This window comes from Phaseolus vulgaris, chromosome 6 (assembly GCF_000499845.2).
Source record: "Phaseolus vulgaris cultivar G19833 chromosome 6, P. vulgaris v2.0, whole genome shotgun sequence".
Lineage (NCBI taxonomy): Eukaryota > Viridiplantae > Streptophyta > Magnoliopsida > Fabales > Fabaceae > Phaseolus > Phaseolus vulgaris.
The window spans coordinates 26,481,891-26,508,576 of NC_023754.2; the positions used below are offsets into that span (position 1 = coordinate 26,481,891).

At 34.6% G+C, this 26,686-nt stretch overlaps 3 protein-coding genes across 19 annotated transcripts; 2 read left to right on the forward strand and 1 right to left on the reverse strand.

Moving 5' to 3' along the window:
• The first annotated feature begins 159 nt into the window (after positions 1 to 159).
• Positions 160 to 6,987, forward strand: LOC137832342 (uncharacterized). Of its 17 annotated transcripts, none has more exons than XM_068640445.1 (14): positions 171 to 373; positions 538 to 582; positions 795 to 897; positions 1,564 to 1,650; positions 2,063 to 2,109; positions 2,547 to 2,604; positions 2,803 to 2,916; positions 3,757 to 3,879; positions 4,505 to 4,616; positions 4,848 to 4,930; positions 5,739 to 5,837; positions 5,995 to 6,200; positions 6,383 to 6,581; positions 6,749 to 6,987. In XM_068640445.1, the coding sequence occupies exons 3-14, from the start codon at positions 816 to 818 to the stop codon at positions 6,799 to 6,801; spliced, it is 1,263 nt and encodes a 420-aa protein (XP_068496546.1). In that variant the 5' UTR covers positions 171 to 373; positions 538 to 582; positions 795 to 815; the 3' UTR covers positions 6,802 to 6,987. The 17 variants fall into 17 exon arrangements, with proteins under 17 accessions (XP_068496560.1, XP_068496546.1, XP_068496553.1 ...); XM_068640452.1 differs by having other exon boundaries at positions 4,529 to 4,616; XM_068640449.1 differs by having other exon boundaries at positions 3,763 to 3,879.
• A 9,738-nt stretch (positions 6,988 to 16,725) lies between these two features.
• On the forward strand, positions 16,726 to 21,998 carry LOC137832344 (tubby-like F-box protein 3). Its single transcript, XM_068640463.1, has 6 exons — positions 16,726 to 17,498; positions 19,655 to 19,742; positions 19,854 to 19,983; positions 20,073 to 20,252; positions 20,439 to 20,923; positions 21,499 to 21,998. The coding sequence occupies exons 1-5, from the start codon at positions 17,217 to 17,219 to the stop codon at positions 20,908 to 20,910; spliced, it is 1,152 nt and encodes a 383-aa protein (XP_068496564.1). The 5' UTR covers positions 16,726 to 17,216; the 3' UTR covers positions 20,911 to 20,923; positions 21,499 to 21,998.
• A 1,492-nt stretch (positions 21,999 to 23,490) lies between these two features.
• LOC137832345 (inactive beta-amylase 9) lies at positions 23,491 to 26,519 on the reverse strand. Its single transcript, XM_068640464.1, has 3 exons — positions 25,857 to 26,519; positions 24,737 to 25,222; positions 23,491 to 24,632 (listed from the first exon to the last, which is right to left on the reverse strand). Exons 1-3 carry the CDS (start codon positions 26,088 to 26,090, stop codon positions 23,754 to 23,756), a joined length of 1,599 nt encoding a protein of 532 aa, XP_068496565.1. The 5' UTR covers positions 26,091 to 26,519; the 3' UTR covers positions 23,491 to 23,753.
• Positions 26,520 to 26,686: the final 167 nt, after the last annotated feature.

The window sequence follows — 26,686 nt, forward strand, 5'->3', positions numbered from 1 at the left end:
TGTCACAGTTTCATAAAAGTATAACTTTTTTATTAGCAATATTAAAGAAATTATTAAATACTTAGGGAAAAAACCATTAATGTTTTAGTATTGTTTTAATTGAGATGGTCGTGGAGAAATGAGAGTAATTATTAATTATTATTAAAAGTAAAGGGAAGTGACGGTACAGTAGAGTTACGTTACGGTGTGATGCAGAAGAAGGCTTTATACGAAAAACGCATTCACGCACCCTTGGACTCGCTTCTTCAAACCTCTTTCTATTTTTTGCCTTCTCTTCTTCTCCTTCTCCGCAGAGAAGAGAAGAGAAGAGAAGAAGGGAAGAAGAGGAGAACCCTAACATATTCCCCAACACTATAAAACAAACAGAAACAAGGTGAATCCCATTCTTCTCCTTCTCTCTGTCTTCTAGGGTTTCTCTTCCGCCATTGCCAATCTCATCACCACCTCTCACTCACTCTCCTCTCCAGGCATTGCTCTCTCCTCCTCTCTACTCCTCAATTCTATTCCGATTCCCTCATTTCTTTCTCTCTTTTTTAGGGTTCTCGTCGCGCTCTAACCGATTCCGCCATTTCTCGCTTCCAGGTATGCCTATTCTCCTTTTGCGATCTATTCTTACGTTTCTTGAATGCTACTCTCACTCTTCTCACCCTTCCTTCATTGCTATCTCTCTCACGTTCCCTATTCAGCCTTCTTTTCGATCTTGACTCCAATTCTTTTTCTCTGTCGCGTCAATTTTGTGTGTTGCTCTTAGATTGATGATGACGATGATGATCCCTCGTTCATCGGTTTTGCAGGTGCATTGTTTTTTCCTCTCAATGGTATGTTCCCCGGGAGGTGGGAGAATGGAAGTCATGGCAAGGCTTCTCGCTTCTGGGAGTTTCTCTCAGACAGTGGCAGGTATTTGGAGACCCTACCTTTCAGTGCCTATTAGCTGCATGTTGTGCCTGACACTGTTTGCTGGATTCTGGTCGTCATATTTTATACTTAATATAATATAATACCTCGCAACAAATAGTTTTTAATTTTTGGAATAAACTAGTACAAGAAGTGCCTTCATTTATTCTCCTGGAATAAATAAAAAAGATAAAGGAGAAGTTAAATAAAGAAGAAAGTAAACAATAATTGAGAGCAGCTTGCAGAAGTTGTATAGTTACGAGATAAATTAGTTGGGGGAAAATCAGATGAGAGATGTCTTAGTGGCTTCTGGAATTTACGAAGTTCAGCTAAAAGAAAATCAGTTGATGGGTAAAAAGGTCTAAAAGAATGTATACATAATATATGAAAACATTGTATTCCCTTAATTATTATAGATATAGATTATGGATTATAGAGTGTAGGCATCGACAGTGTAAATACTTTTTTTTATATTGTTATCTAATCACAAATCATAGAGCCATTTTTTTTATCATAAATATCTAAAAAGTTGTACTTACCTTGACTTCTGATCGATTGATTGTGTAGTTTACACAGACAATGCATGTCTGTTAAACTATTTAATTTATGGTGTTTGTTTTCATTTTCAATATCTGATTGAACCTCATTTGTTTGTGCATGGCTTGGAAGATGACTTTGCCCATCAGAAGACGGCTGCTGAGTATATCTGTACAGAACTACGTGAGGCAGACGAAGCAAATTTGCTTCACGAAGAAGGTTGTTTAAATTGTTTTTGTCTTGTTAATCAGCATTTTTGTAGTACAATCTGTGGATTCCTTGGTAGATAGTAATGTATTGTAATCATTATTTATTTATTTCAATGTGATTTTAATTGGTAGAAGAATGAATGGTAATGATTGGCACATACTGAAAATCAACAAGGCTCTGTTTGAAAAAAAAAAACTTCTTAGATAATTAAGCTAATTTTAACTTATGGAACGACTTATTTTGTATTACCTTTTTTATTTCATTTTCTTTTAAGTTTTCATTAAGAATATTATCTTAACAGAGTCTGAATGTAAATATTTTCTTAGGGCCAACGGGGACAAGTGCTTTTTTTGGTCTTTGTACAATTGTCATTTTCTTTTGGGAATTTTTAAAATGCTTCTCCACATATTTTATATCACAGATATGCATGTCTATGGTGAGAGCCCCATGACTGATGCCTTGCAGCTGGTAAGGTTTGCCTCATGTTGCTACTTCTGCTTGTCTGCTAGTGGACTAGTATTCGTGTGCTTCTTCCCAAGTCTCTGGCCTGAAACTTTCATGTGGTTTCTTTACTGGTATAACCTGTTAGTATATGGTTTCATGCAGATATTCTATGGCATAATATTTTATAACCTGTTATTGCTTCCTATAGTTTAGTACAACCTTAAGTTCAGTAATTATTGTTTTTTTTTTATTGCTTTTCTACTGCCTTGTTCACCAGGATGGCACACAGTAGCCGATCTGGCATAGTTTGGAAACAGTTTATGCATTTTATTTCAACTTTCTAAATTATAGAATTGATTTAGATGTTATAACTTGTAATTATCTTCATCTGCAGGCATTAGTTTTTCAAAAGTATAATCTAGAGAAATTCATCTAACTGATTGCTTGATATCCTTTTTGAGGTATGCTGCAACAATTGCAAGAAGCCAATTAAGGAAAGTCAATTTGCTGCTCATACAGGTTTGGTGGCTTCTTTTGTATTTATAATGAAAGTTTCTTTTCCTTTTTTGTATGTGAGGCTTTTCAAATTTATTCAGTTACACATTGACCTGCAAATGTTGCTCTCCAGTTTACTACCAGCTTTCGTTTTTTGCCACCATTTTTTTAAAGGTTACCAGTGCTGAACCTTGTTTTGCCACCCTCTCCCTGTGTTTTCAGAACTTTGTAGGTCATTAAAGCTCACAGATCAAACTACGTTGGAGCTTGATGGCAGCGCCGGGAATCGGAAACCTCCTAGGAAGGAAAAGAAAAAGTTACCAGCTTATTGTCCTAGTATCCTTAAAATATGAATTAGTGAGTTGCATTGCAAATACATTTTTAGTTACTATACTATATTAGTATAGCTTAAGTTTAGTACTCAGTGGTTTAATCTTCTGCTGATTTTTTAATGGATTGTATATAACAATCATGTTTTCTGAAAGGCTTTTAGTATAACTTTAGTTTAGTATTCAGTAGTTTAATCTTCTGCTGAATCTTTTTTATAGATGGTATATAACAATAATATTTTCTGAAAGGTTAAATATATTTGTAGTCTCTGTAAAATTAACGAATTTTGATTGTTTCTATATTTTTTTTCCGTTCCTATAAAATTAAATTACTCTTTTTGGTCCTTGTAAATTGTGTGAACTTTAGTTTTAGCCTCTGTAAAATATTCTTTGATTTTCTTCCTTTCAAAATTTTAAATCACTGTATTTAGTCCCTTGTATTTATTTTAAGATAGATGAATAATATTTATTTTACAAATCTTTAGAGTTTTTTTAGGTGGCATGGTGACATCGCTTTACAACACTTGTAGTATGCATCTCTTACTCAAGACATAAGTAGTTTTTTTATCAGCTCAACACAAGTAGTTAATTACTGTCATGTAATACTAGAGATCAAAAGTTGTAATTTTAGAGGGACCACAAACAAAGAAAAAACTTTACAGGGGCGAAAATCAGTACTTATTTAATTTTTTGGTTGATTAGAAACATATTTAAGCCTTTCTGAAATTTATATTTTGGATTTCTTCTGTATGTTTTTTCTTTTAAGGGAGTCCTTTAGTTTTTCTGAATACATTCTAATGATAGGTTTTTGTAACATTAATTTTTTGTGCTTCATAACCCCTCATATACCAAGCTTCACCAGTTGGGAATCAGAGAAGGTCTGCGTCTATGGATAATATTGACTCGGATTTGTCACAATCCCACCTGAGTAGTCAAATGAGAGTGATTCCATTTTCAAACAAGGTTAAAGGTAAAAGCCCAGTTTTTTTGTAAGTTTTATCTTTCAATGTCGGTGGAATTGTTACACAGAAGTTTATGCACATTTCTTATAAACTCCTTTTTACCAGGATTGCTGCTTGTTTTAATTTTTTTTCAAGATTGAATCTATTATAAAATTATTTGTTCAAACACTTAAGGCATCTTGGTTTTCCATTTCTATCACTTGTGTTGTTGACTTTCTTCAACAACCAAATATCATTGGCTGTGGCTTTGCAACTATTTTTATTGAACTAAAATTTGGCACTCCCTCTACCATTTTACTCATGACCATATGGGAATATGATATTTGTTTTGTTTCTCTTTGGCTTACTGGTTTAGTTCAAAACCTTTCATTATATTGCTGAACATGGATTGATTTGAAATATTATACGGTGTTGATTGATGATAGTTTAGACTGTAATTTCTTATGTTAAGACAAATTTGATCTTTTTTACTTATTTTATTGGAATATGGTTTGGTGTATGTCTCAAGTCTATGTTGCTGGATTGGAGTACTATTATAGTTTCTGGATACAGATATCTATTTTTCCGTACCCTAAGCTATTGGTTTACCAATCAATTTGAAAACTTGATTCATGTTAGTTCCATTTTTCTTAGGACACTCTACTTATGTCGATGCAGCATCTATGGTGGATGGTGCTGGAATTAATCCTGGAAATAGGGATCACCCAGCTTCTGTAATGCATCCTCCAACAAAACGTCATAAATTGTATGCTTTCTTGGTTCATCTGATGTGCACACACAAGTTGTAGTATGATTATTTTGATATCATTGTCATTAATTTTGTGGCTTAGATAATATATTGATATTTGGAGCCTTCTTGTGATTTTGTGTGCCTCTGCTACCAGAAAATAATCATAAATTCAATATTTATTCCCATTTACTGGAGTTTTTAATCATCCCTCGTAAATTTGTATTGAATCTGTTATGTTTATTGAAGGAGAGCAAACACGCACCTACCTGTACTAGAAAGCGCTGGAACAGATTCTGGAGAGACCAAAACTCTCAATGATGGAATAACTTGTAAGTGTGCAATTATACGTGCTGATATAATTTGTTCTGGCAGGACATACCATAATGAGTTTCTTCTATTATATTTTTGCTTATAAACTCTAACTTCAAAAAAAATTCTTTGCATGATGTGAAAACACATTTATTAATTTTGTTCCATCATATTTCATTTTTTAAAGTGAACTAGAACATGGGCATGTACATTCTAAAAATATCCTAGTGTGCAGTCGAAGGCATGTCGAATGCCAAAACATTGATGCTAAAATTTCCTTTTCGGAAAGTTACAATTAGATAAATATAGCGTTAACTAAATTTAGATCTGCATTCATAAATTTAAAATTGTACACAAGCTATTATTCATCTCCATTTATGCTTAAATTTAGATTTCTTCAATAATAAATGTGTATCCATCAAATAGGAAAACTGTGTGAAAGTTCTTTTCATACTTCTAAAATTCTATATATCTGGACACTAAAGGATGTTTAACTTTTGAGAAACTACTTGTAGTTTTCTCATAATATTCTTATTCCACCAAAGGTGGGTCTCCTTAGGAAATGACTTTTGGTCCAGCAGAGCTTTTTTTTATCCTTTTCTACGTTAAAAGATATTAATTAACTTGGTACTTTTTTATTTGTGACTGTGTTCTTTTCAACTTTTTATATGTAGGTATGCACAGTGAACACTTGGTGTTTGTAATGTTTAGTCTGATATTATTGACAACTGTGCTATTGCTTTTACTGTATTATGCTGTTAACTCTTTGGCGATTGGGGATCTGGGCATGGAATAAATCACCTAATTAATTTTCCGGATTCCATTTAGGCAAGGATTTGGTTGAAAGAACTACTTCAGAACATGGAGATCCTAACCAAAAAATCCTTGGGCATGTTCTTGTGCAACATCCAAACACAACCAAGAATGGTATTAAAAATATATAATTTAAGTTTTGAAAGTCATTAACTTTCGGCAACTGGTAAAATGGAAGACCTTTCCTCAATTGTTTTTTCCTTTAATTTTTCAGTTGAGTTTTTCTAATACAACTTGGGTGTTTGTGCATCACGTATTTTTGTTGAATTAGAATTTCCTGCACCCCTTGCTACGAAGATATTTTATTCACAAAGGACCAATCGACTGCGTGCCAGACTTCGTCATCTTTACTTCCAGAACTTAAATGAGCAGCTGCGTACTGATGTGTGTTCAAAGACATCAGATGCAGATATGATCGCATTCCAAGATTCATCTCTTGGGTGCCCTTCATTTGATCAAATGGACAATGTGCACGAGGTATGACATTCTTTACTCGTATTTAAGGCTGATCATTTAAAATCATAGGTCGAATCATGTGACCAATTTTATGCAGTTTGAATGTAATTCAATCTTTTGATGTACGTATCAGACTGACAAAATTGAATGTCTTTAGATGTATACATCAGAATCTTGAGTATTTCTCTGTTTTTGAAAAATAGGGCCGATCACCTGCTCAAAAATCTGATTATATTCATGCCAAAAGCTCAGAAGTTTGCTTACTAAAGGCAGGAGGCTTGCCAAGTAGTAGTTTGTCAAATCAGTTTCTTCTTGATAATGTTTCAAGGTCTGCAGCCACTCATGTCGGTTTGACTAGAAGCAACTTTCTTCCAACATCTTATTCATTTGCTAGCAACACAGGTAATCTAATCTGTTATTGAGTTGTTGTTTTTTTATTTTTATAGTGTAAGCTAAATTTAGAAAACTAAGTAATCATCAAACTCCTGTCGCTAACTATATGACTGATTGTGGATCCTCAGCGTCAAGCTGTAGCATGTTAATGAATGTTGTTTGTTCTGTTTTTGTAGGAAATTCACTGAGAACAATGCAGCAACCAAATGGGAGTGTTCCTGTTATTTAGTGACCTTGGTGGAATTTTTTTGGGTTGGTAAAAGGTACAGGTAACCAATACTTGAGTTTAGGATTTAGCTCCTTTTTTGAAGCTGTTAAAGTAAATTACTCAAATTGTGTATCCTGTCATCTGCTTTGTACATGAAACTTCTGTTATATGACTGGATGGAAATGAAGAAATTGTTAGTTCTATACACTCAGCATCCTCAACTTGATACTTAATCTTCTGTTATGTATGCTGAACTTTATTACAAGGTCAACATTGCATAGCAGCTTGCATCGTTCTTGATATTACAATATGATCTGATGATAATCAGACTAAAGCTTGTTTCTCCAGTTTTTTCGGGAAATCTTTAATTTATTTCGGTAGATAATTTGCTTTTATTATCCAGGATCACATTTGCAGAATTGCAAAACTTTTAATTACCACAATGTTCTAGCAGGATTCTGAAAATTTTTCATTCCTTGTTTGGTCAGGTATGTGTTGTGGATAGTGACTGTTGTGTGTAAACGTAGATTAACAATCAGTCACGGATCTGTATTTCCTGTTTAAACTGGAACCTCTCTTTCATTTTATATGATTCCCAAATCGTTGTTTTTCTTTTTGAATTTATTTTGAACCTGCCAAGAACTCCCCTCTCGCATTATGGTACTTAAGAGGAATCTGGCAATTATATAATGTAGGTTTGAATTTAGATTTTTGAAGTAACTTAGGAGGAATAGGGTATTTTTGAAATTGGAGGCCACATGCTCAATTGGAGTATAGTAAATTTATAGCACTTTGTCCTTTTGAGCAATTCCATGCATAAAATTAAGGGTGGAAAAAAAATCCAAATTACAATATCCAATTCATAATTATCCTTATCCATATTAGTTTTAATCCAAATCCAAATCCATTTAATTGGACATGGATTAGATAAAATTGCATACATTTTTGGATTATCCAAATTGCATTTTGGGATAGATTTTGACTTGGCCCAATCCAAGTTAAGCTAAGACAATCCATCGGGCCTTTGTCGAGTCGAGCATTCTCAAGTCGATGTCGAGCTGAGTTGGCCCGGGCCAATGTCAAGTCGAGCTGGCTCAGGTTGATATCGAGTCGAGCAACTCGGGCTGATGTCAAGTCGTTGGGCCCGAGCTAATGTCGAGTCGAACGGGCCCATGCCAATGTTGAGCTGAGCAAGTCCGGGCTGATGACGAGCTGAACAGGCCTGGGTAAATGTCGAGTCTCCCGGGCCTGGGCTGATGTAGAATCGATCGAACCTGAGCCATTGTTGAGTCTCCCGGACTCGAGTCTCGAGTGGAATGGGCTCAAGTCGTTGTCAAGTCGATTGGGCCCTGACAAATGTCGAGTCTCCTGAGTCCAGGCCAATGTCAAGTGGAGTGGGTCTGGGTTTATGTCGATTTGATTGGGCCTTGGCCGATGTCAAGGTGAGCAGGCTCGAGCTAATGTTCAGTCGTCCGGGCCCAGGCCATTGTCGAGTCTTCCGGGCCCAAATCGATGTCGAGTCGTTCGAGCCCAGACTGATATCGAGTCGTTCGGGTTCAGGCCGATGTTGGGTCGTCTGGGCTCGAGCCCATTTTGAGTCGAACGGGCCTAGGTCAATGTCTAGTGGAGTGGGCTCGGGTCGATGTCTAGTGGAGCGAACCTGGGTCTATGTTGAGTCGATTGGGCCCTATTCAAAGTCAAGCCAAGCAGGCCCAAGTCGATGTCAAGCCGAGCGGGCCCTAACCTATGTTGAGTCTCCCGGGCCGAGGCCAATGTCGAGCCAAACGGGCCCAGGTCAATGTCGAGCCAAACGGGCCCAGGTCAATGTCGAGTCTGCTGGGCTCGGGCCGATGTGAAGTCGATTGGGCCTTGGCCAATGTCGTGCCGACCGGGCTTGAGCCAATGTTGAGTCTCCCGGACCCGGGTCAATGTCAAGTGGAATGCGCTCAAGTCAATGTCAAGTTGATTGGGCCCTGACCAATGTCGAGTCAAATGGGCCTGAATCGATGTTGAGCTGAGCCGCCTCAAGCCAATGTTGAGTCTCCTGGGCCCGGGTTGATGTCGAGCTAAACGGGCCCAGGTCGATGTTGAGTGGAGCGGGCCTGGGTTTATGTCGAGTCGTCCGGGTTTGGACCGATGTCGAGAGTTCTGGCTTCGTGTCGATGTCGAGTCATTCGGGTTTTGGCCGATGTTGAGTCGTTCGGGCTCGGGTTGATGTCGAGTCGTCCGGGCTCAAGCTGAACGGGCTCGGGACAATGTCTAGTCGAGCGGGCCCAAGCCTATGTCGAGTTGAGCAAGCCCGAGCTGATGTCGAGCCAAACAGGCCCAGGTCAATTTCGAGTCTCCTAGGCTCGGGCTGATGTCAAGTCGATTGGGCCCTGTCCAATGTCGTGTCGATCGGGCCTAAGCCAATGTTGAGTCTCTCGGACCCGGGTCAATGTCAAGTTGAATGGGCTCAAGTCAATGTCAAGTTGATTGGGCCTTGACCATTGGCGAGTCAAACGGGTCCGAACCGATGTTGAGCTGAGCCACCTCGAGCCAATGTTGAGTCTCCCAGGCCCGGGTCGATGTCGAGCGAACGGGCCCAGGCCGATGTGGAGTGGAGCGGGCTTGAGTCTATCTTGAGTCATCCGGGCTCAAGCCGAACGGGCTCGGGACAATGTCTTGTCGAGCGGGCCCAAGCCTATGTCGAGCCAAACGGGCGCAGGTCAATGTTGAGTCCCCTGGGCTCGGGTCGATGTCAAGTCGATTGGCCCTGTCCAATGTCCTGTCGATCGGGCCTGAGCCAATGTTGAGTCTCCCAGACCCGAGTCGATGTCGAGTGGAATGGGCTCGAGTCAATGTCAAGTTGATTGGGCCTAACCAATGTCGAGCCGAGCAGGCCCGAACCGATGTCGAGTTGAGTTGCCTCGAGTCAATGTTGAGTTGTTCGGGTTCGGGCCGATGTTGAGTTGTTCGGGCTCAAGCCGAACGGGCCCGGGACAATGTCTAGCCGAGCGAGCCTAAGCCTATGTCGAGTTGAGCAAACCCGAGCTAATGTCGAGAGAAACGAGCCCAGGTCAATGTCAAGTCTCCTGGGCTCGGGCCGATGTCAAGTTGATTGAGCCCTGGTCAATGTCGAGTTGAGCCGCCTCGAGCCAATGTTGAGGGGTCAATGTCAAGTTGAACGATCCCATGTCGATGTCGAGTCGAGAGCCCAGTCCGATGTCAAGGCGAGCGGGTTGGAACCGATATCGAATTGTCCGAATCCAAACTGATGTCACGTCGTCCGAGCTTAGATCGATTTAATCCCCTGGATTTAAAAAAAATCTATTTAAATTTATTTAGTTAAAATGGATATGGGTTTTAAATCCGTGGATTGGATCTAATTTTGAAAAATCCAATCATCCATGACCACCCTTAATTGAAGCACGTTCATGAATGATATGAATATTCACCACATTTAGCCTACCTGTGTAAGGTTCCATGGGAGTGTAGAATCCGGTGCTCAACTTATGAAATTGAGTATTTCGGTGAAACTAGTTATTGTTCCTTTTGTGAGGCAAGTGGTAAATTATGAATAGGAAATATTATTTTATTTTTGGTGTTCTGTACATCCTAAATGACCCCAAGACATAGACCCCTGCTATTTGTCTCTTGTGTTAGGAATTGTCGCACTCCATTCATATCTTCTAAATATCTAAAAGCATATTCTTCCTTTATGAACAAAATCAGCAAATTCTAATACATGATGTCACACCACGTGCTGCTTCAGACTCATTGCAACTAGGCTAATGCTTTGTTGGAAAAATCAAACATATTTGATTGTATTTTGACTCACGTCAGATATTTATTCTATGTATCTTTAATAAAATAACTAAATTTCAAGTATTTTCTATTTTGATACTTAATTTACCTTTTTAATTTTTTTAACTTGCTGGTCAATATGCTTTTATAAACAAGATGATGAGTTGAAAATAAGATTAAAGTAATGGTTTTTTCTATTTCAAAATATTTGTGTAAGTATTTTCAATTGGATCTATTTTTTTCTAATTTATATTTATTGGAGGTGAGGTCACATAAGATATTATTGAATGGAATTAGATTAAATCATTATTTTATGAAATTAATTAAGATATTTGCTAAAATAAAGTTTCGTACCCTGGAGGTGGGGAGGTGGTGCGCCACTAGTTTCTCTTTGCAGTTGGTTTTTGTGAGGTCATTCTACCCTTTTCCTATTCTTTTATGGACTTGATAAGTTACTATTTTTTTGAAGTCAAGTTAATCTCAATTTAATTGTCTAACCTAAACTTAAACTAATTTTTGTCTGACTTGAAAGCATTACCTTTTGAGTTGATATGATTTGAATGGATTTGGCGAGAGGTGAGTAGTGTGAGGTAATGGTAGTATGACTCACTTATAATCTCTTTTTGTTTGCAGAAATAGTTATAAAGTTTTGTCTCCTTCTACACCCACATGCTCTTTTTCTCTTTTCTCTTAAGCACTCGCTACTCCTCCAGTTACCATCTATCTACATTTAGCTTCTACGAATATACATAAATAACATTGCGTCATCCTTTGCTAACACACTACTTAAAACAACGTTAATATTTACAATTCTCCTTTCTTCTATTTGCGTCTTATCTCATATTAAGCATCACAAATATAGAAATATAATTTTTTTCTGCTTTGCCTTTTCCCCAAATTACATGTCCATTTTTTTCTAGTTTTTAATTAGAAGAAAGGCTAAATTAAGCATAGGTCGTAGGTTATTACAGTATTATAGAATAATAGGAATTGTTGAATGAATTAATAGAAATGAAAAGTTATATAAGCCGCCTTTAGGATTGTAAGTCTTGGTCTTTTAAAATGACAAGCAGTTATAGTCCGACATTTGGTTTTATTAGCGCGCTTCCAATTCTCAACTCAATTTTTATTTATTTATCCTAAACAAATATCTAAAACAAAACTTTTTCTCATATCATTTAGAATAAAATAGATAACAGAACTCCTCTCCTTTTTCTTTTCTTTTCTTTTTCTTCACTCTCTTGTGCATCATTTCCTTTATATTCTAAGTTTAGTTTATTATTACAATATTAAATTTCCTCAAATGTTGCAGTCCAAGCACATAGTACATAAACTTTAAATAAAACGCAAGAAACCATGTTCATAATATTGTACAAGAAATTAGATCTTACTCTTCTCGATCCTTCACACTGTCCTATTTGGAAACTTGCAAAGCACCCCTATCTCTTGCATCACAAACCCCTTTTTAACGGTGTATTACAGCATTTAATTTAAGTGTTAACAGAGACTTTAAGTGAAAAAATTTGACACCTAATTTTTTTTTTTTACTGAACTATTATAATTTCGTATAAAATAGATATGATTTTAAAAATTATTAAGATGAATGCATTATAACAATCTGACTTTATAACATTTTAGCACGATTTAACTATTTCAATAGTTTTTTAAAATTTTATTATTTTAGTAAATTAAATTATACTAATTAAAACTTTTTATTACTGTTGCGGTGGGTTTTAGCATGTACAATGCTTAAAGCTTTTATATTTACCCAATAGATCCAAAGAAATATGTTCTTTTATTGTTGAAGGTGAAAGGTGAAGTTTTGTGAAGGTTACTTCATTCAATCACAAATTACTTTAACAACTAGCAAGAGTTTGGTTAGAGTACTACTCGATTGAAATTCAAGTTTCATGTATAAAAAATATTATTAATAAAGCAGATTTTATTTTTTTAATTAATGATGGACAGAGTCAGAAAGTACTCTAAACTAGTAACAGCCGGCAATATATTTCTAAAATAGTTATTATAAAAATAAAATTTATGAGGAAAAGAATGAAAAACAAGTGTAGCATGTTGTTAATGTTTGGTAGTATTAGCCTAACTTGAAGAGAAGTTTTGGAAAAAAAAATCCAAACCTAATTGTACAGGTAAAAGGGAGTGTTGACATGAATAAGTATTTGATGGTGTGAAAAGGAAAAATTGGTTAGCAAATGAATGGAAGTGGTTGATAGAATGAACCCTAATAATGCAGAAAAAGCATAGTTTTTGCGTATAGATATTAGTATGGTGGGGTATGATGAGTTCTACCTACTGCTAAGTTGTGGTAGGAATGCTAAGAACAGTGCCACTAAACTCATCCACCATATTTGGATAAGGAAACAATTTTTCTTCTCTTCTTTTTCTATCAATTCTACAATAACAATACTATTACTCATCATTTACAAGTCTAAAATAGTTTGGTAAAAGGGAAAGAATCTATTAAAACATTGAATGTTACAACAACCACTAACAAGGAGTGATTGATCATGTATGATGATGTATTTGTCCACATGAGCCACTCTAAGTAATTAGGGCCAAAATATTGTTTTTTTTTTCTCATGATTCAAAAAATTATTTTTGTCCTCCTAACTTTAAAGTAGTTATTCTTACTTTTTATCAGGAGATTAAAATTTTCACAAAAAATTTATGTGAATGCGACATGTTTTATAATTTTTTTATTGTTCTCGAATTTGTGTTAATTTATATAATTATTGTGAATTCATTGTAATTAATGATGTTAATAAAAGAAAATTAACAAAACGTTGAGTTATTAATTAACATCGTTGTTGTTCATGTCGGTCAATAAACTGGATATTTAATTAAGATCTTGATGACCATGTCAGTACAATTATCTAATTAAATAAAAAAAAATTATTCAATTCTTATGATTTTTTTTATATTTTTATTGACTTTTTTTCACTTTCATTTTCTTATACGTTAAACAAAGCGCGTTATTATTTTTAATAAGGATAACATAACTAATCACTTTTAAATTTGTGGACAAGATAAAACTAAATTCAAATTTAAGAATGAAAGTTAAAAAAAAAATAGTAATACAAAATGAGATAATATTTTCAAACTGTTAATTAAGGAAAAAATAAGAAGAGATAGAAATAACTTATTTGATTAAACAGAAAATGAAACAAACTGAATAAGAATAAGAATTGGAATGTACCATAAATAATAACATTTTATTTCATTCGAAACATAAACACATAAGTAGGAAAAATGATGTTGCATTGTAGTTGATGATGAAGAAGTAAACAATGTTGAATGTTTTGTTTGGCTGCAGTTGTCGAGTTTTGGTGATATTAAAATGTGTGTTAGATGTGAAATGGAATGATAATTGATGATATGTTGTTTAGTACGGATTCAGTGTTAAAGCTATGATCATTTACAATAATATATGCCTAACAACTACATTACTGATTTATCATATCACTCTATTTTTTTTCCAAAAAATAACAAAGATATGAGTCTGTATAAAAAAAGTTAAATCAAAATAGATAACGAATTTATACCATATGCTTAAATTTTTTATTAATTACTATTAAAGTTGAACACCTAATTTAAAATTGTATGAGGTTTCTATGGAATCTTTCTGTATGATTATAAACAATTTCTTCTAAATTTAATTCATCTTATTCACCATTGCTGGCTAAAAAACTCTTTTCCATGCATAATCTTACAGGTAGATCAATTCTTATATTTTTGCAAATTTTTTGTGAAATTATTTTTTCAATCTTTTTAATTTGGTGAAACAAAATTTAGAGAGAAGAAATAATTGGCACTCCCTGACAGAAAAAAGATATTTTTCTTAGTATCATTTAATATTTTATTATTAAATATATTTTATTAAAAGTAATAATGAAAGTGTACTTGAAATTTAGTTGTAATAATTAAAAGTTATACATTTTAGTTGAAATTATTTACTCTTGCTTTTTTAACCAATTTTTTTTTTTGGCATAAGATGTTAAAGTTGTATAGTGTCAATAACATGAAAGTTATTATTTCAAAAGAAACATATTAATATTTTATTTTATTTATTCACGAAAGAAACGTGTGCTTTAAAGATTTTACTACAATACGTGTTCTAATAAGGAGATCTGTGAAGTTGATAATAAAAAACAATAGTTTTATTGATCAACGATTATTTTTAACAAAAATATGTTTGTATAAATATAAAATATTCATCAATTTAATTAATGATTAACTTTTTTTAAGTAACTCCATTTTAGTAATGGCAATTTTTTATATTTTCAGAACTCTAAGAATTTGAAGTTGTGATTCACTTAAGGAATGTCGGTAGATGTATATAAGTTTTGTAGAAAATATTATGTATCAAAGAGGAAATCTAAAACGGAAGAAAAAAAAATGCGAGAAAGTAATTGATATAATACAAAACTAAAAGAATAATATTATAAAAATATTATTTCATAAATTTAATTTAGGAGTGATATAATAGGAGTCTCGGACGCACCTCTTAAATGGTGTCACGGATACCGACACTCGTATGACACTTGCAGGACATGTATTAATTAAGTGTCAAATTTAAAAAAAATATTTATTGGATTTCTGACAATTCTAACACGTTCAAACACAATTTAAAAAAACAAAATACATTAATTTTTTAAAAAATTCAAATTTTATTGTATAAACTTTTATTATGATTACAAAATTAAGTAACAAATCCTTTTAAACTAGTCATGAGAAAATTTATATGTTTCAAAAGAAAAAGAAAATTAAAATATATTTGTACATATAAATATTTATTATCAATTTATATAATTCATAATTATATAATATATAAATCCGTATCTTCGTGTCCTACCTTTTAAAGATTATACATATCTTTGTATTTATGTCTACATGCTGTTTATAACTTTGTTTTTTAAACTTAATATTTTCTTTAAAATGCTGCCTAAACTGTCATGTATTTTCATAAAGACAAAATTATCTCAAGTTACTCATTGACCTTATAGACTAATTAAATCTTTTATCATTTAATACAAATAAAAAAACTAAAATGCCTATCATATTATGAAAGAAAAAATATCGCATATATAAAAGGGATTATTCCTGGATAAGGGCAATCTTGTGATATCCTAAACACTCCAATTAAAAAAGAAAAAAAAACATAAAAAAAAATGCAGATAAAGTGAAAAGTTTCATGATTCTAAAATTAAAAATTGCTCACTGTAAAAGAAAAAAAGCACTTATCAGAGATATTATGCATAAACTCACAAGTTACAACTTTAATACAAATACTATATATCTAATATAATAATAATAACAATAACATTTATTAGGAAACAAATTTTACTAGAATATTTTTTCTTTATCTATGAAAAAATTTATTATAAAACTTTTATCAGATACTCAAATTGAAATGAAAACATATTACAATTAATATAAAATACTGCTAAATAACAAGTACTTTATGTAAAAGAGGAAGTATTACAGCAATAAAAATAATAAATGGCCCAGTAATTAAGGATATAACTAAATGATATACAGTGAGCTGTTTTACTATTACCGAAGTAGTTAAGTGAACACAAACCTTTTATCTGATAACATATTTCTTAAGGATAAGGATATTATTAGAAAATGTATTTTAAATCTAATTCAACACTCTTTAATCTTTAGATCTAATTATATATAATAAAATATTTTAATCTTTAATCGAGATTTTCACCACACTCTTCACATCGAAACTGACAACTCATGCGTGAGATAACATATTATGGGTGATCCGATAACGGTTTGATAGCGGATGACACGATAGATCTAACAAACACTCACTACGATAAACATTGATCCATGAACCGGTTTTATGAATTTAAATTAGAATTAAAGTCTTTGTAATAAATATTGTTACACTTCCACATGATTAAGTTCAAACAAATTGAATATTTAAGAGTTACATTTCCTTTATCAACTAATAAATAGTTTTACAATGTAGATGAATGAGATTTGTTGGTGGGGTGTTGTATTTACCCTACATTGAATGAGAAGAACAAAAATTAACCTTTCAACCAAATCATCATCATTATCATTGTGTTTTTCTCCATTGCTAAGACCAATTTACCAAAAAGCCCCAAAAACACTCTCACCACCACCACCACCACCAAACAATTATTACCTACCATAGCATGTGGCCAACACTCCTCTCTCTATATTGCTACCCATTGTTCTCTTCTCTTCTCTCAGTTAGAACCAACCCTCTCACTAGATCAGATCAGATCAGAGCATAACATAGCATTTCACTTTACTGCATAACCCTTTATCTCCCATCCCTTTTCCTTTCTCTCTCCAAAACAACACAAAAGTACAAAACCACTCACCATTCTCTCTCTTATCAGAATCCCATCTCTCTCCCTTCTGCATCTGTCCTACCCTTTCTCTTATCTTCCCAAACCCACCAAAAAAGAATCAATTTTTTAATCCCCCTGAGAAAAAAAATCCGCCTTTCCCCCTCAATCAACGCAACACGCTTAAATTACTACCCTTCTTCCTTCTCTCTTTTTCTCTCTCACACGCGCGCACTCCTCCTCCTCCTCCTCCTAAAGTCTTTACCTTTTGCGGAATCGGAATCGGAATCGGTGATCTAGATGGGCATAATCAGAAGCATGAGATCGAGGTCGCATCGCGTGGTGCAGGAGCAAGAAGAGTGTGTTGGTGACAGCATGAGACAGAGTTGTTGGGCCAACATGCCCCAAGAGCTTCTCCGAGAGGTTCTCCTGCGAATCGAGGCCTCCGAGGACATGTGGCCGCCGCGGAAGAGTGTTGTCGCCTGCGCCGGCGTGTGCCGCAGCTGGAGACAAATCACCAAAGACATTGTCAAAACACCCGAACTTTCCTCAAAAATCACCTTCCCCATTTCTGTTAAACAGGTTTCTTCACCACCCTTTTTCCCTTCCCTTCAATTTTCTGTGGGATTTGCTCAAAGTTCAATTTTTACTTCATGCACTGCACATAATTTTACACTATTAATTAACCAGAGATCATAGTAGTTGATACCACTTTTTTAAAGATGGTTATTAACTGTGAACCATTTTTACGTATCAGTCTATTTCTAGAGCGTGTTTTAATTTTCAAACCTGTACTTTTGATTTGGTTCCTGAAGTCAAGTGTGTCTTGACTCTGTTAACCAACACATCAGTAAATAGAAATTGGAGTGTAATATGGCCCAAAATGTTCCGGTGGTGAATAATTGCCAGAAATTCTCTTTAGCAACAATTTTTTTTGCATTCGAACTGTTAAAAAAATTCTGACAGTTTTACTGAACAGAATTAGGTCGCAGTTGAGGTAGGAATCAAAACAAAGTTAAGATGTGATTGGATGACATGAGGATCCGATGAGTTACATGTCTGTGATTGGATTACATTAATATAATTACTGCAAAAGTTGATAAACTTACAATAAAATGTTTATGTACAAGTGCATGCATCACTATTTACTTATCTTCAGTTAAATATGTACTCTCTAAAAAAAAAAGTATGCTCGTTTAGTTTTCTATTAATTTTTTTGTTGAGTTGGGAGGGTATTTTGTACTTTTTTGGCGTTGGGATTATTTTATTGATTGGGTTTGGTATTATTCCTCATAGTAGCATGATTGTTTGATTGAGTGCAACGAGGTTTTCTTGTGTTGCCCACTGTTTGGTTTCTTTCTTCCTAACGTTGGTTTTTGTGAAGATTGATTACGATAATCTTGTCTTGATGTTGTGCTGAGTTGTGCTTCGATTGTTTTATGGTTGAAAAAAAATAAAAACATTGATGCAACTCGCCTGTGTCGTGAAGGCAAGGGCGAAGGTAATTGTGAGCTGATGGGTAGAGTTGAACCAATTAACACATTTTTTTTGGGTCTTTCACTTTCACTGTGTGACTCTATTAAATATTATTAACTTCGTTTGTTTGGAATATTAATTAGCTGTTCGTGCATTGCTTCTTTCTTATCTTTTTGTGTGACGTATAGGAATATAGTACATGAATTAAAATATACTGAACCTCCTTGTGAGTATTAAAATTATTGTAATTTTTCAATGTCTTTTTCTGTCCTTTTAATTATCATGACATTTCAATGCTTTTGTTTTTCTCTTCTTTTTCATAAGAGTAGTTTTTGAAAAGTAATTAATGTCAATTTTTAAAATTTTAAATAAAACTGTAATTTACCGCTGATTGTATGGATAATCTGATGTGGGGTTGTTTCAACGTAATTAGTATCTTAAGTTTGAGATCTAAGTATGCAATCCCGTTAAATATTTTGAGGGAAAATTTTGTTCTTCATAGTTGTTCCATCTAACTAGACTAATGGTGAATTGTTTCTGACAGATTCTGTTTTTTGGTGTTTTTTAACAGTATCTCCTGGGAAAAAGAAAATGCTAAATTCCTGCTTATTCTGTATAAATCCCTGGAATGTTCTTTTTATCACAGTGGAAAATTGTGATTTTAGTTGGACCACCATATTTGTGGATATTTTTTGCGTAACACTAGATTCTCTTTTTGCCCCTCCATAACTAGGATTGAATGTTCAATATCACTACTTGGGAGGCAGGGACCACTATGTACTGATGTCAATTTTTTAATTATTATGAAGTTTATATGGCCATTTAGTCACTAATACCTCCCACGACAATTTGAAAGGACCACTCAAAGTGGCATCTGGGTATTGTCACTGTTACTATTGGCATGGCATCCTTAGTGCATCTTACATCGAGCCTTGTTTTCTTATGCTGCTCAGTTGTTCTAATTTAGCTGGGATGTATTATGTTTTGGTTGGGTAGTGGCCATTGTTGTATAATATACTGGCCAATAAGGTCACACTTTTGGGCAGAGTGGGTACCAGAAGGTGCCTCTTTGGTGTGTAATGCTTTGATTTTGTTTATATTTCCCCACTCTCCATGGTATTGCTCTAAAGATTCCCTTGTACACTTGAAAGTCGTGATGCTTGAATATGACTATTGTTCTTGTCTTTTATTATTTATTTCTTCATTGCATTGTTTTCCTCCTCTTGTATTTGACATGTTTTTATCGTGAGTAATTTTGGCAGCCTGGTCCAAGGGAGAATCTCCTCCGGTGCTTTATAAAGCGCAACCGGTCCACCCAAACGTACTATTTGTTTCTCAGTTTAGCCAATAGTGAGTATATAATATAACTTGTGGTTGAATCTTCCTGCTAAAACTTTAGTTTCTTTGTTTTTTCCACCATTTTTAGCTTCTAATCCTAACGGAGTGTGTTCTTCAACTCAGCTCTAGCTGAAGATGGGAAGTTCCTTCTGGCTGCACGCAAGTGCAGACGTCCAACATGCACAGATTATATAATCTCTCTTGATGCAGATGATATGTCAAAGGGAAGCAACTCCTATGTTGGGAAACTAAGGTGTGATGTAATTCGACATTGTGGCCATTTTTGTTGTCTTTGTTTATCAGTGCATTGACTTACATATTTTTCTTTCCCTTTTTAACCAGATCAAATTTTCTTGGAACAAAGTTCACAATCTATGACAGCCAGCCACCTCATTCAGGTGCAAGGATTATGAAAAGTCGCTCCACAAGGCTGGTGAATCTAAAACAAGTTTCACCTAAGGTCCCTACAGGCAACTATCCAGTGGCCCACATCTCATATGAATTGAATGTGCTAGGCTCCCGGTAAGCTTTACATATTATAAGTAGAGCTTTGTGCATGAAATTAACTAATAGTTCATAGTTGTTATACTTATATCCATAAACTTTTAACCTTCCATTGGTAGATTTTCCTTTGGTGGACATAGATGCTTTGACTTTTAGTTATATTCTTACCATGTGATACTTACAATCTGTATATACCCTGAGCAGGGGGCCTAGGAGAATGCACTGTGTCATGGATTCTATTCCTGCCACTGCAATTGAAGCTGGAGGAGTAGCTCCTACACAAACTGAGTTTTCTCTTAACAACATAGATATGTTTCCTTCATTCCCTTTCTTCCGATCAAAATCAAATCGTGTAGAAAACTCCATGTCTGGACCCCTGGTTGATCAAAGGGATGGGATGCTCGTGTTGAAAAACAAGGCTCCTAGGTGGCATGAGCAACTCCAGTGTTGGTGCTTAAACTTTCATGGCCGGGTGACAATTGCCTCGGTTAAAAACTTTCAGCTGGTGGCTTCTGCAGAAAATGGACCTGCTGGACCAGAGCATGATAAGATTATCCTCCAATTTGGAAAAGTTGGGAAGGATTTGTTTACAATGGATTACCGATACCCTATTTCAGCATTTCAGGCCTTTGCCATGTGCCTCAGCAGCTTTGATACCAAGATTGCTTGTGAATGACATGTTTAAACAGGTATTCATTTGAAAGTTCAATATTCTAAAATTTGACTCAAGCCGGGGAAAAAACATTGATCAATAAAAAGCTCATAATAGAAGCTGCGTGGTGTTTATAGTAATTACATTGTTAGATCACTGAGAAATGACATTTTGGTTTAGCTTACCCTATTGCAGTGTCATGATAGAACTTAAGGCTATATATTTAATGTTGGTCCAAGTAATGAGTTTTCAAAATCTCATGATAAGGAATCAAATAATTGGAAATGTTCAATGGAAAATACAATATTGACATCACATTAGGAACTTAAAAAACTTACTTTATTTTAATCCTTACCATGTTTTGCCTGTAAGTTTTCTGGAGCTGGTGGGAGCCTTATAGTGTATAACCCCGTTTCTATTATCTAATAATGATTGCCATATTCATATGACCATCCTTCTAAATATGTTACCCCTCATGCTGTGTATGTCTATTATGTCTCTATCTAAAATATTGACAATTATATATGAACTCGCATTTTCTGACCAGTGTTTGATTCCATTTTTTGTTTCTTCAGTTTGCAATTGACCATGTTTGATTCTTGTCTATGCCAGCTTCAATCCAGAATACATAGCTATCTCTCTTACTTCTGAGAGAAGTATGGTTTGAACGCACTTGTTGGGAAGCAGAAAGATGAAAAGTGTTTGGTAATATAAGATTGGTTGGAAGGGGTGTTGAACTGAATTTTAAAGATCCATTCAGTTTCTGGGATCACAATTCACCAGCTCTTGAGAAGATACCATGAACTTGGAATGTTATTTGAAACTCCTCCACCCTAACCCCACAAGACAAGACAAAAAGTGCAAAAGTGGAAAATACTTTTCTTCTGTCTCCCGTGTACATAAATGATATTTCTCATTTATTTTTGTCTTTCAACAACTGTTTGGTTGTTTATGGTATTATAGTAGTCTTTTTTAAAACGTGTTCCCCACAAGACATGTTTTGTTTATGGGACAAAACACCATAGCTAGCTTTCAACTTATCCTTTGATTAGAACATGTTGTGTTAGTTGGACTACTTGCAAGAACACGAGCAAACAACTTGTTATGTGCAACTCCTTTCCTTCCGTAATCCACTCTGAAAATTCTCTTTCCAAAACTGTAGTAACACAATGTTCTAATAGTGCATCTCACGATGAATAATTCATTCCCACATAGGTATTTACAAATTAAAACCGCCATGTGCTAAACACAAGTTTTACATACTCTGTTTGGAAGTCTTGCTTAAAAGCTGTACAAGCCACACATGGGTAGAGAAGTTACTTTTAAAATATTTGAGCCAAAAATTACTATTCCAAGTAAAAGTTTTGTTGTAATATATAGTTAAATTTTTCTTTTGATGTAGATTTCTGTATATTATTATACTGTAAACTTTTTTTTCCTATAAAAGGCATAGTCTACAAGCAGTGGAAGATTTATTAGTTAAGATTGTGAAATAAGGTGAATTTGAGAGTAGTATTTTATTCTGTGATAAATTGTGATGATTTTACATAAAAAGAAAGAAAAATAAATGTTTTGGCTGCGATGAATGGAACTTGATACTTTGAATATGCATTTTATTCAATCTAACTGAACAGAACACCTTGAAAGAGAAGAGTGGCATTGGGAAAATAAAATAATTTTAACTGCAAAAAGATCATATTTTTATTTTTTAATTCATAAATAAAATAATTTTAATTTACGAAAAAAAAAACAACTCTTATAAGTTGCTAAAATTCCACGAAGTTCAAAGGGCACATATCATCATGTAGGTTATCTACCTCGAGCCTAAACAAAGACCCAACAATACATGATCTTTCAGAAAAACCTATACCAACAGCATTTGGAAAGATATTAATATAAATATATATCATATTAGACAAAATATTAATTGCTGTAAAAAAATTTACTTTAAAAATTTGATTAAGGGAAACAAGATTATTTCTTACACTTAACATAAGTACTTTATTTTCATAGAATGAGATAGATGTAAATGATTTGTTAGTTATTTTTACTGATAAACTAATGGAAAAACAGGACCTTTCTAGCTGGTGGTGGATTATGAGAAGAAAGATTCTAAATGATTTTTTAATGTTGTGTCTTTGTGCTCGATATCGACATCACATATGACACATGTTTCAAATGTTTTTCTAAAAGTGTTGAATTTGAAAAACAAGTCTTTACATCTTTCATACAATGACTTTTTTAAGAAGTTGGAAAGACACTTACGTAAGTTTTTATTTTTATTTTAAATAAAAAAAAGTCTATTTTACATTTATATTTGGTTTTCCCTTTCTCTATTTAAAGTTTTCTTCATATGAATCTAATTTGAGATGCATATTTGGTTTTCCCCTTATTTAAATTTTTCTTTGGATGAATCTAAATGTGAAAGTTGTATAATTCATTCATATTAATGCTTAAAATGTATTTTCCATTAATTTTTCACGTTTGAAACACTTATCTTTAAGCAACATTACTTAAGAGGTACTGAAGACATTTGATATCTTTCACAATTATCTAAAATTCTAATAAACTGATATCTTGAAAGGAGATGTTTAAAACAAATGGTTATGAAGCTAAGTAGTAATATTAACATAAATGTGCACATGAGCACAAATGACAAAAGGGTAATCTTTGCCACCCACCTTAGCTACATTATAAGGAATAACCATAAGGTCTCTGTTTGAGGATAAACCAGGAAAATGGATCCTCTGATATGATCATTGTGCTTACAAAATAAACATTCCTCAATCTCATCCCATGCACTGTGATGCAAGGGGTATAACTGATTGTTATATACATGATTATCATACATTACAAATTTACAACCATTAGGCTGCTTGCATGCTCACACTTGATTCATGGCTCAAAACCGTGGATTCGGCACCTTCCTCCTCCTCGGTTGGTAGATCATCGGAATGCAATTCTGGTTGCTTAAGGCTCCGGACAAACTCAGTGAACAAAGGAAAATGCTCTGGAGAAAAGAAAGATGCCCCCATTCGGTGATATGTGAACAAGTCCAATACATTATCTCCAGCTAAGTTCTTCTTAATTTGTGCAAACCCCCCCGAAACACCAGACTCGGAGGAATTTTGACCTGAAACCTTCACCTCATGCTTTCTGCAAGCTGCCATGATTTGAGCAAGTAGCAACTGAGGGCTAGAATGGTTTTCCTTAGGTTGTTTCGCATCAGAAAGGTCCATGCCGGGAAGTATCATTTTGCACGAGTTCTTAGCAAACATCTGTGCAACTGGTTCATAGCCATCCTTGTTGGCTGTGTTATAGAACCCTGCGGTTAGCTCTGAAGGATGAGATCGAGTTCCGTACCAAGAGTGCATAAGTGGGATTCTTCCATATATTGTCAGTCCAGAGTCACCAAAAGTAGAAGATGCCAATGATAGAAGGCAGTCTCCATGAGCTATGAGCTGATTGGAATACCATGAGAGGAAGAAGTCCCCATATGTGGACTCCCAAGATGCTCCATCCTTAAAGAAGCCACTGGAGTATGGGGACTGGTGATAGGTAGGTGCATCATGTGGACCACCAAGCCCCCACAAAGGATTTCCAGATGCTTCAGCATGTTGCTTGAGAAAGCTAAGCATGTTTTGGTCATAACACTGGAATTCCCCAGCTCCTTCAGTTTTGCTAGGTAGTTGATGATGAGAAGGATAACGTAACTCACCATCTGGTCCTAAACCCATGGAAATGCTCTGCAATATGGCAACAAATGAGGAAATTGTCAGTCATGTATATTCTGAATGAAAGAGCATGTTACTATTGGCATACATCTGGTTCTGGAATCCAAAAGATTTACCGTAATCGTAGAGCCCATGAATGGAGAGAATGAAGACTTGAAGCTCTCACAGAAACTCTGGTACACTTGGATTGGTGTCTTTCCATCAAGCACAGGAAGATTATCAACTGCCAGGGATAGACATTCTTTATAATGCTGTCCTGACTTATCTGTGAAGAAAATATTGGGTTGGGATTCACCAATCTGGGATACCCATTTAGGTAGGGGGATATTTGGCCTTTTAGACCCATGAAAGCAAAGAGACACATGGAGCTTGAGACCCACTTTCTGGACCATCTCAGCAATAGCAAGATAGCCTGACCAGTCATATTCTCCCATGGTTTCTTTTTCCACAATTCCCCACCATATAGGGAGCTCAACACCTTCAACTCCTAAGAGCTTCAAAGCTTTTAGGCCTGCTGCAATGGCTCTAGCATGGTTTATTGAATTGCAATCATAAGAAACTGCATCTAGGGGCAGCCCCACAAATAATCTAACACCATCTACCTGCAACATATTATTTTAAACATGTCAAATACTTTCTAATGCCTCCAGCTTGACATTATATAACAAAACTAAGTGTACTTTTCTACCTAACATGTATTATAGCTGCATGAGATTCGAATGAAGTAGAATAATAAATTGTTACTAAGACAGATGCAGCACCTAGCACTGACATCTAGAATTTAGAAAACCTCTAGCATGTAAACCCCCTTCAGATGCTAACCAAGGAAAAAATAACTCATCTCTTTTAACAGTGATGATTAGGTTATGCATTATTAAGGAAATTTCCCAGGAAGAATGACAAGGATCAGGATTTATTTTTTCCAAAATACCACTTCCAAGACAAAAAGGGAAAACTACACAAATTCACCAGATGATAAATTCAAGGATTGATTTCATTGTTTACCCCAACTATGTAACTGAACAAAATAATTCAGAAATCCTTGATATTTTCATGTAATTTAAATTTTAACAGACAAAAAGTTCAAGTCAAACTAATTACAAAAACAATCATTAATTAATTAATTAATTAACCGTTTCCTTCAGAAACAGGAAACGAACACAAAATAAAATTCCCAATTTCCCCCAGTCTCTCTTCAACCAAACACAACATAGAAAAACAAAACATAAAACTCACCGTTTTGGATTTCGTTCCAGGCCCAGAACGCTTCTGCTCCTCTCTAACGGGTTCAGTCCGAAGAGCCTTCAAAGTGAAGCTTATCCCAGCCTTCTTCCATCGATTATTCTGACCAAAACTAACTCTGTCGCTCAAAACCTTGAAAGTCTTCAAATTACAAAGACCCACTTCCCTAGATGCCAAATCGGAGGCTCCCAGCTTCGCTTGAGAAGTTCCAATCACCGAAACCTCCATAGCCAACAACAAGAAGAAGAAGAAGAAGAAGAAAAAGAAAACCGTAATAATCACACCAAAATACTCGTTCACCAAACGAATAAAAAATCTAGTTTTTCAGGATATCTATTTAAGGTTTCCCACTGAATTCGCGGAGAAAATAATGGGATTCAAGGAAAGGAGAGATTTTGAAGATTGCAAATGTAGCTGAGGGCAATATGCATATATAAGGATGTGGAAGCTAAAACGCTTTTTCTTTTTCCTTTTTCTTTTGCGACCATTGATTAAACCAAAGAAAAACAAACCTTGCAAAACAGATGCCACGTGTCCACTTGATAGGAGACCAAAGTAGAGCCGCATAATAGTATTGTTGGTTTTTTTTTATATATAAAAAAAAAAAAATCAAAATATTAAGGACCCCAAACAAATCATCATCAGTTTACAACTCTTATAAAAGAAGAAACTAACATAAATTAATTTTATAAGTATAAAATAGTTTACTTATGACTTAATTTTTAAAAAGTTATATTAACTTCTGCAAAGAAATAATCTATATATAAACTAATGTTGATTTATGACTATGAAAAAGTTATTTAAATAGAATTTTGATAACATTT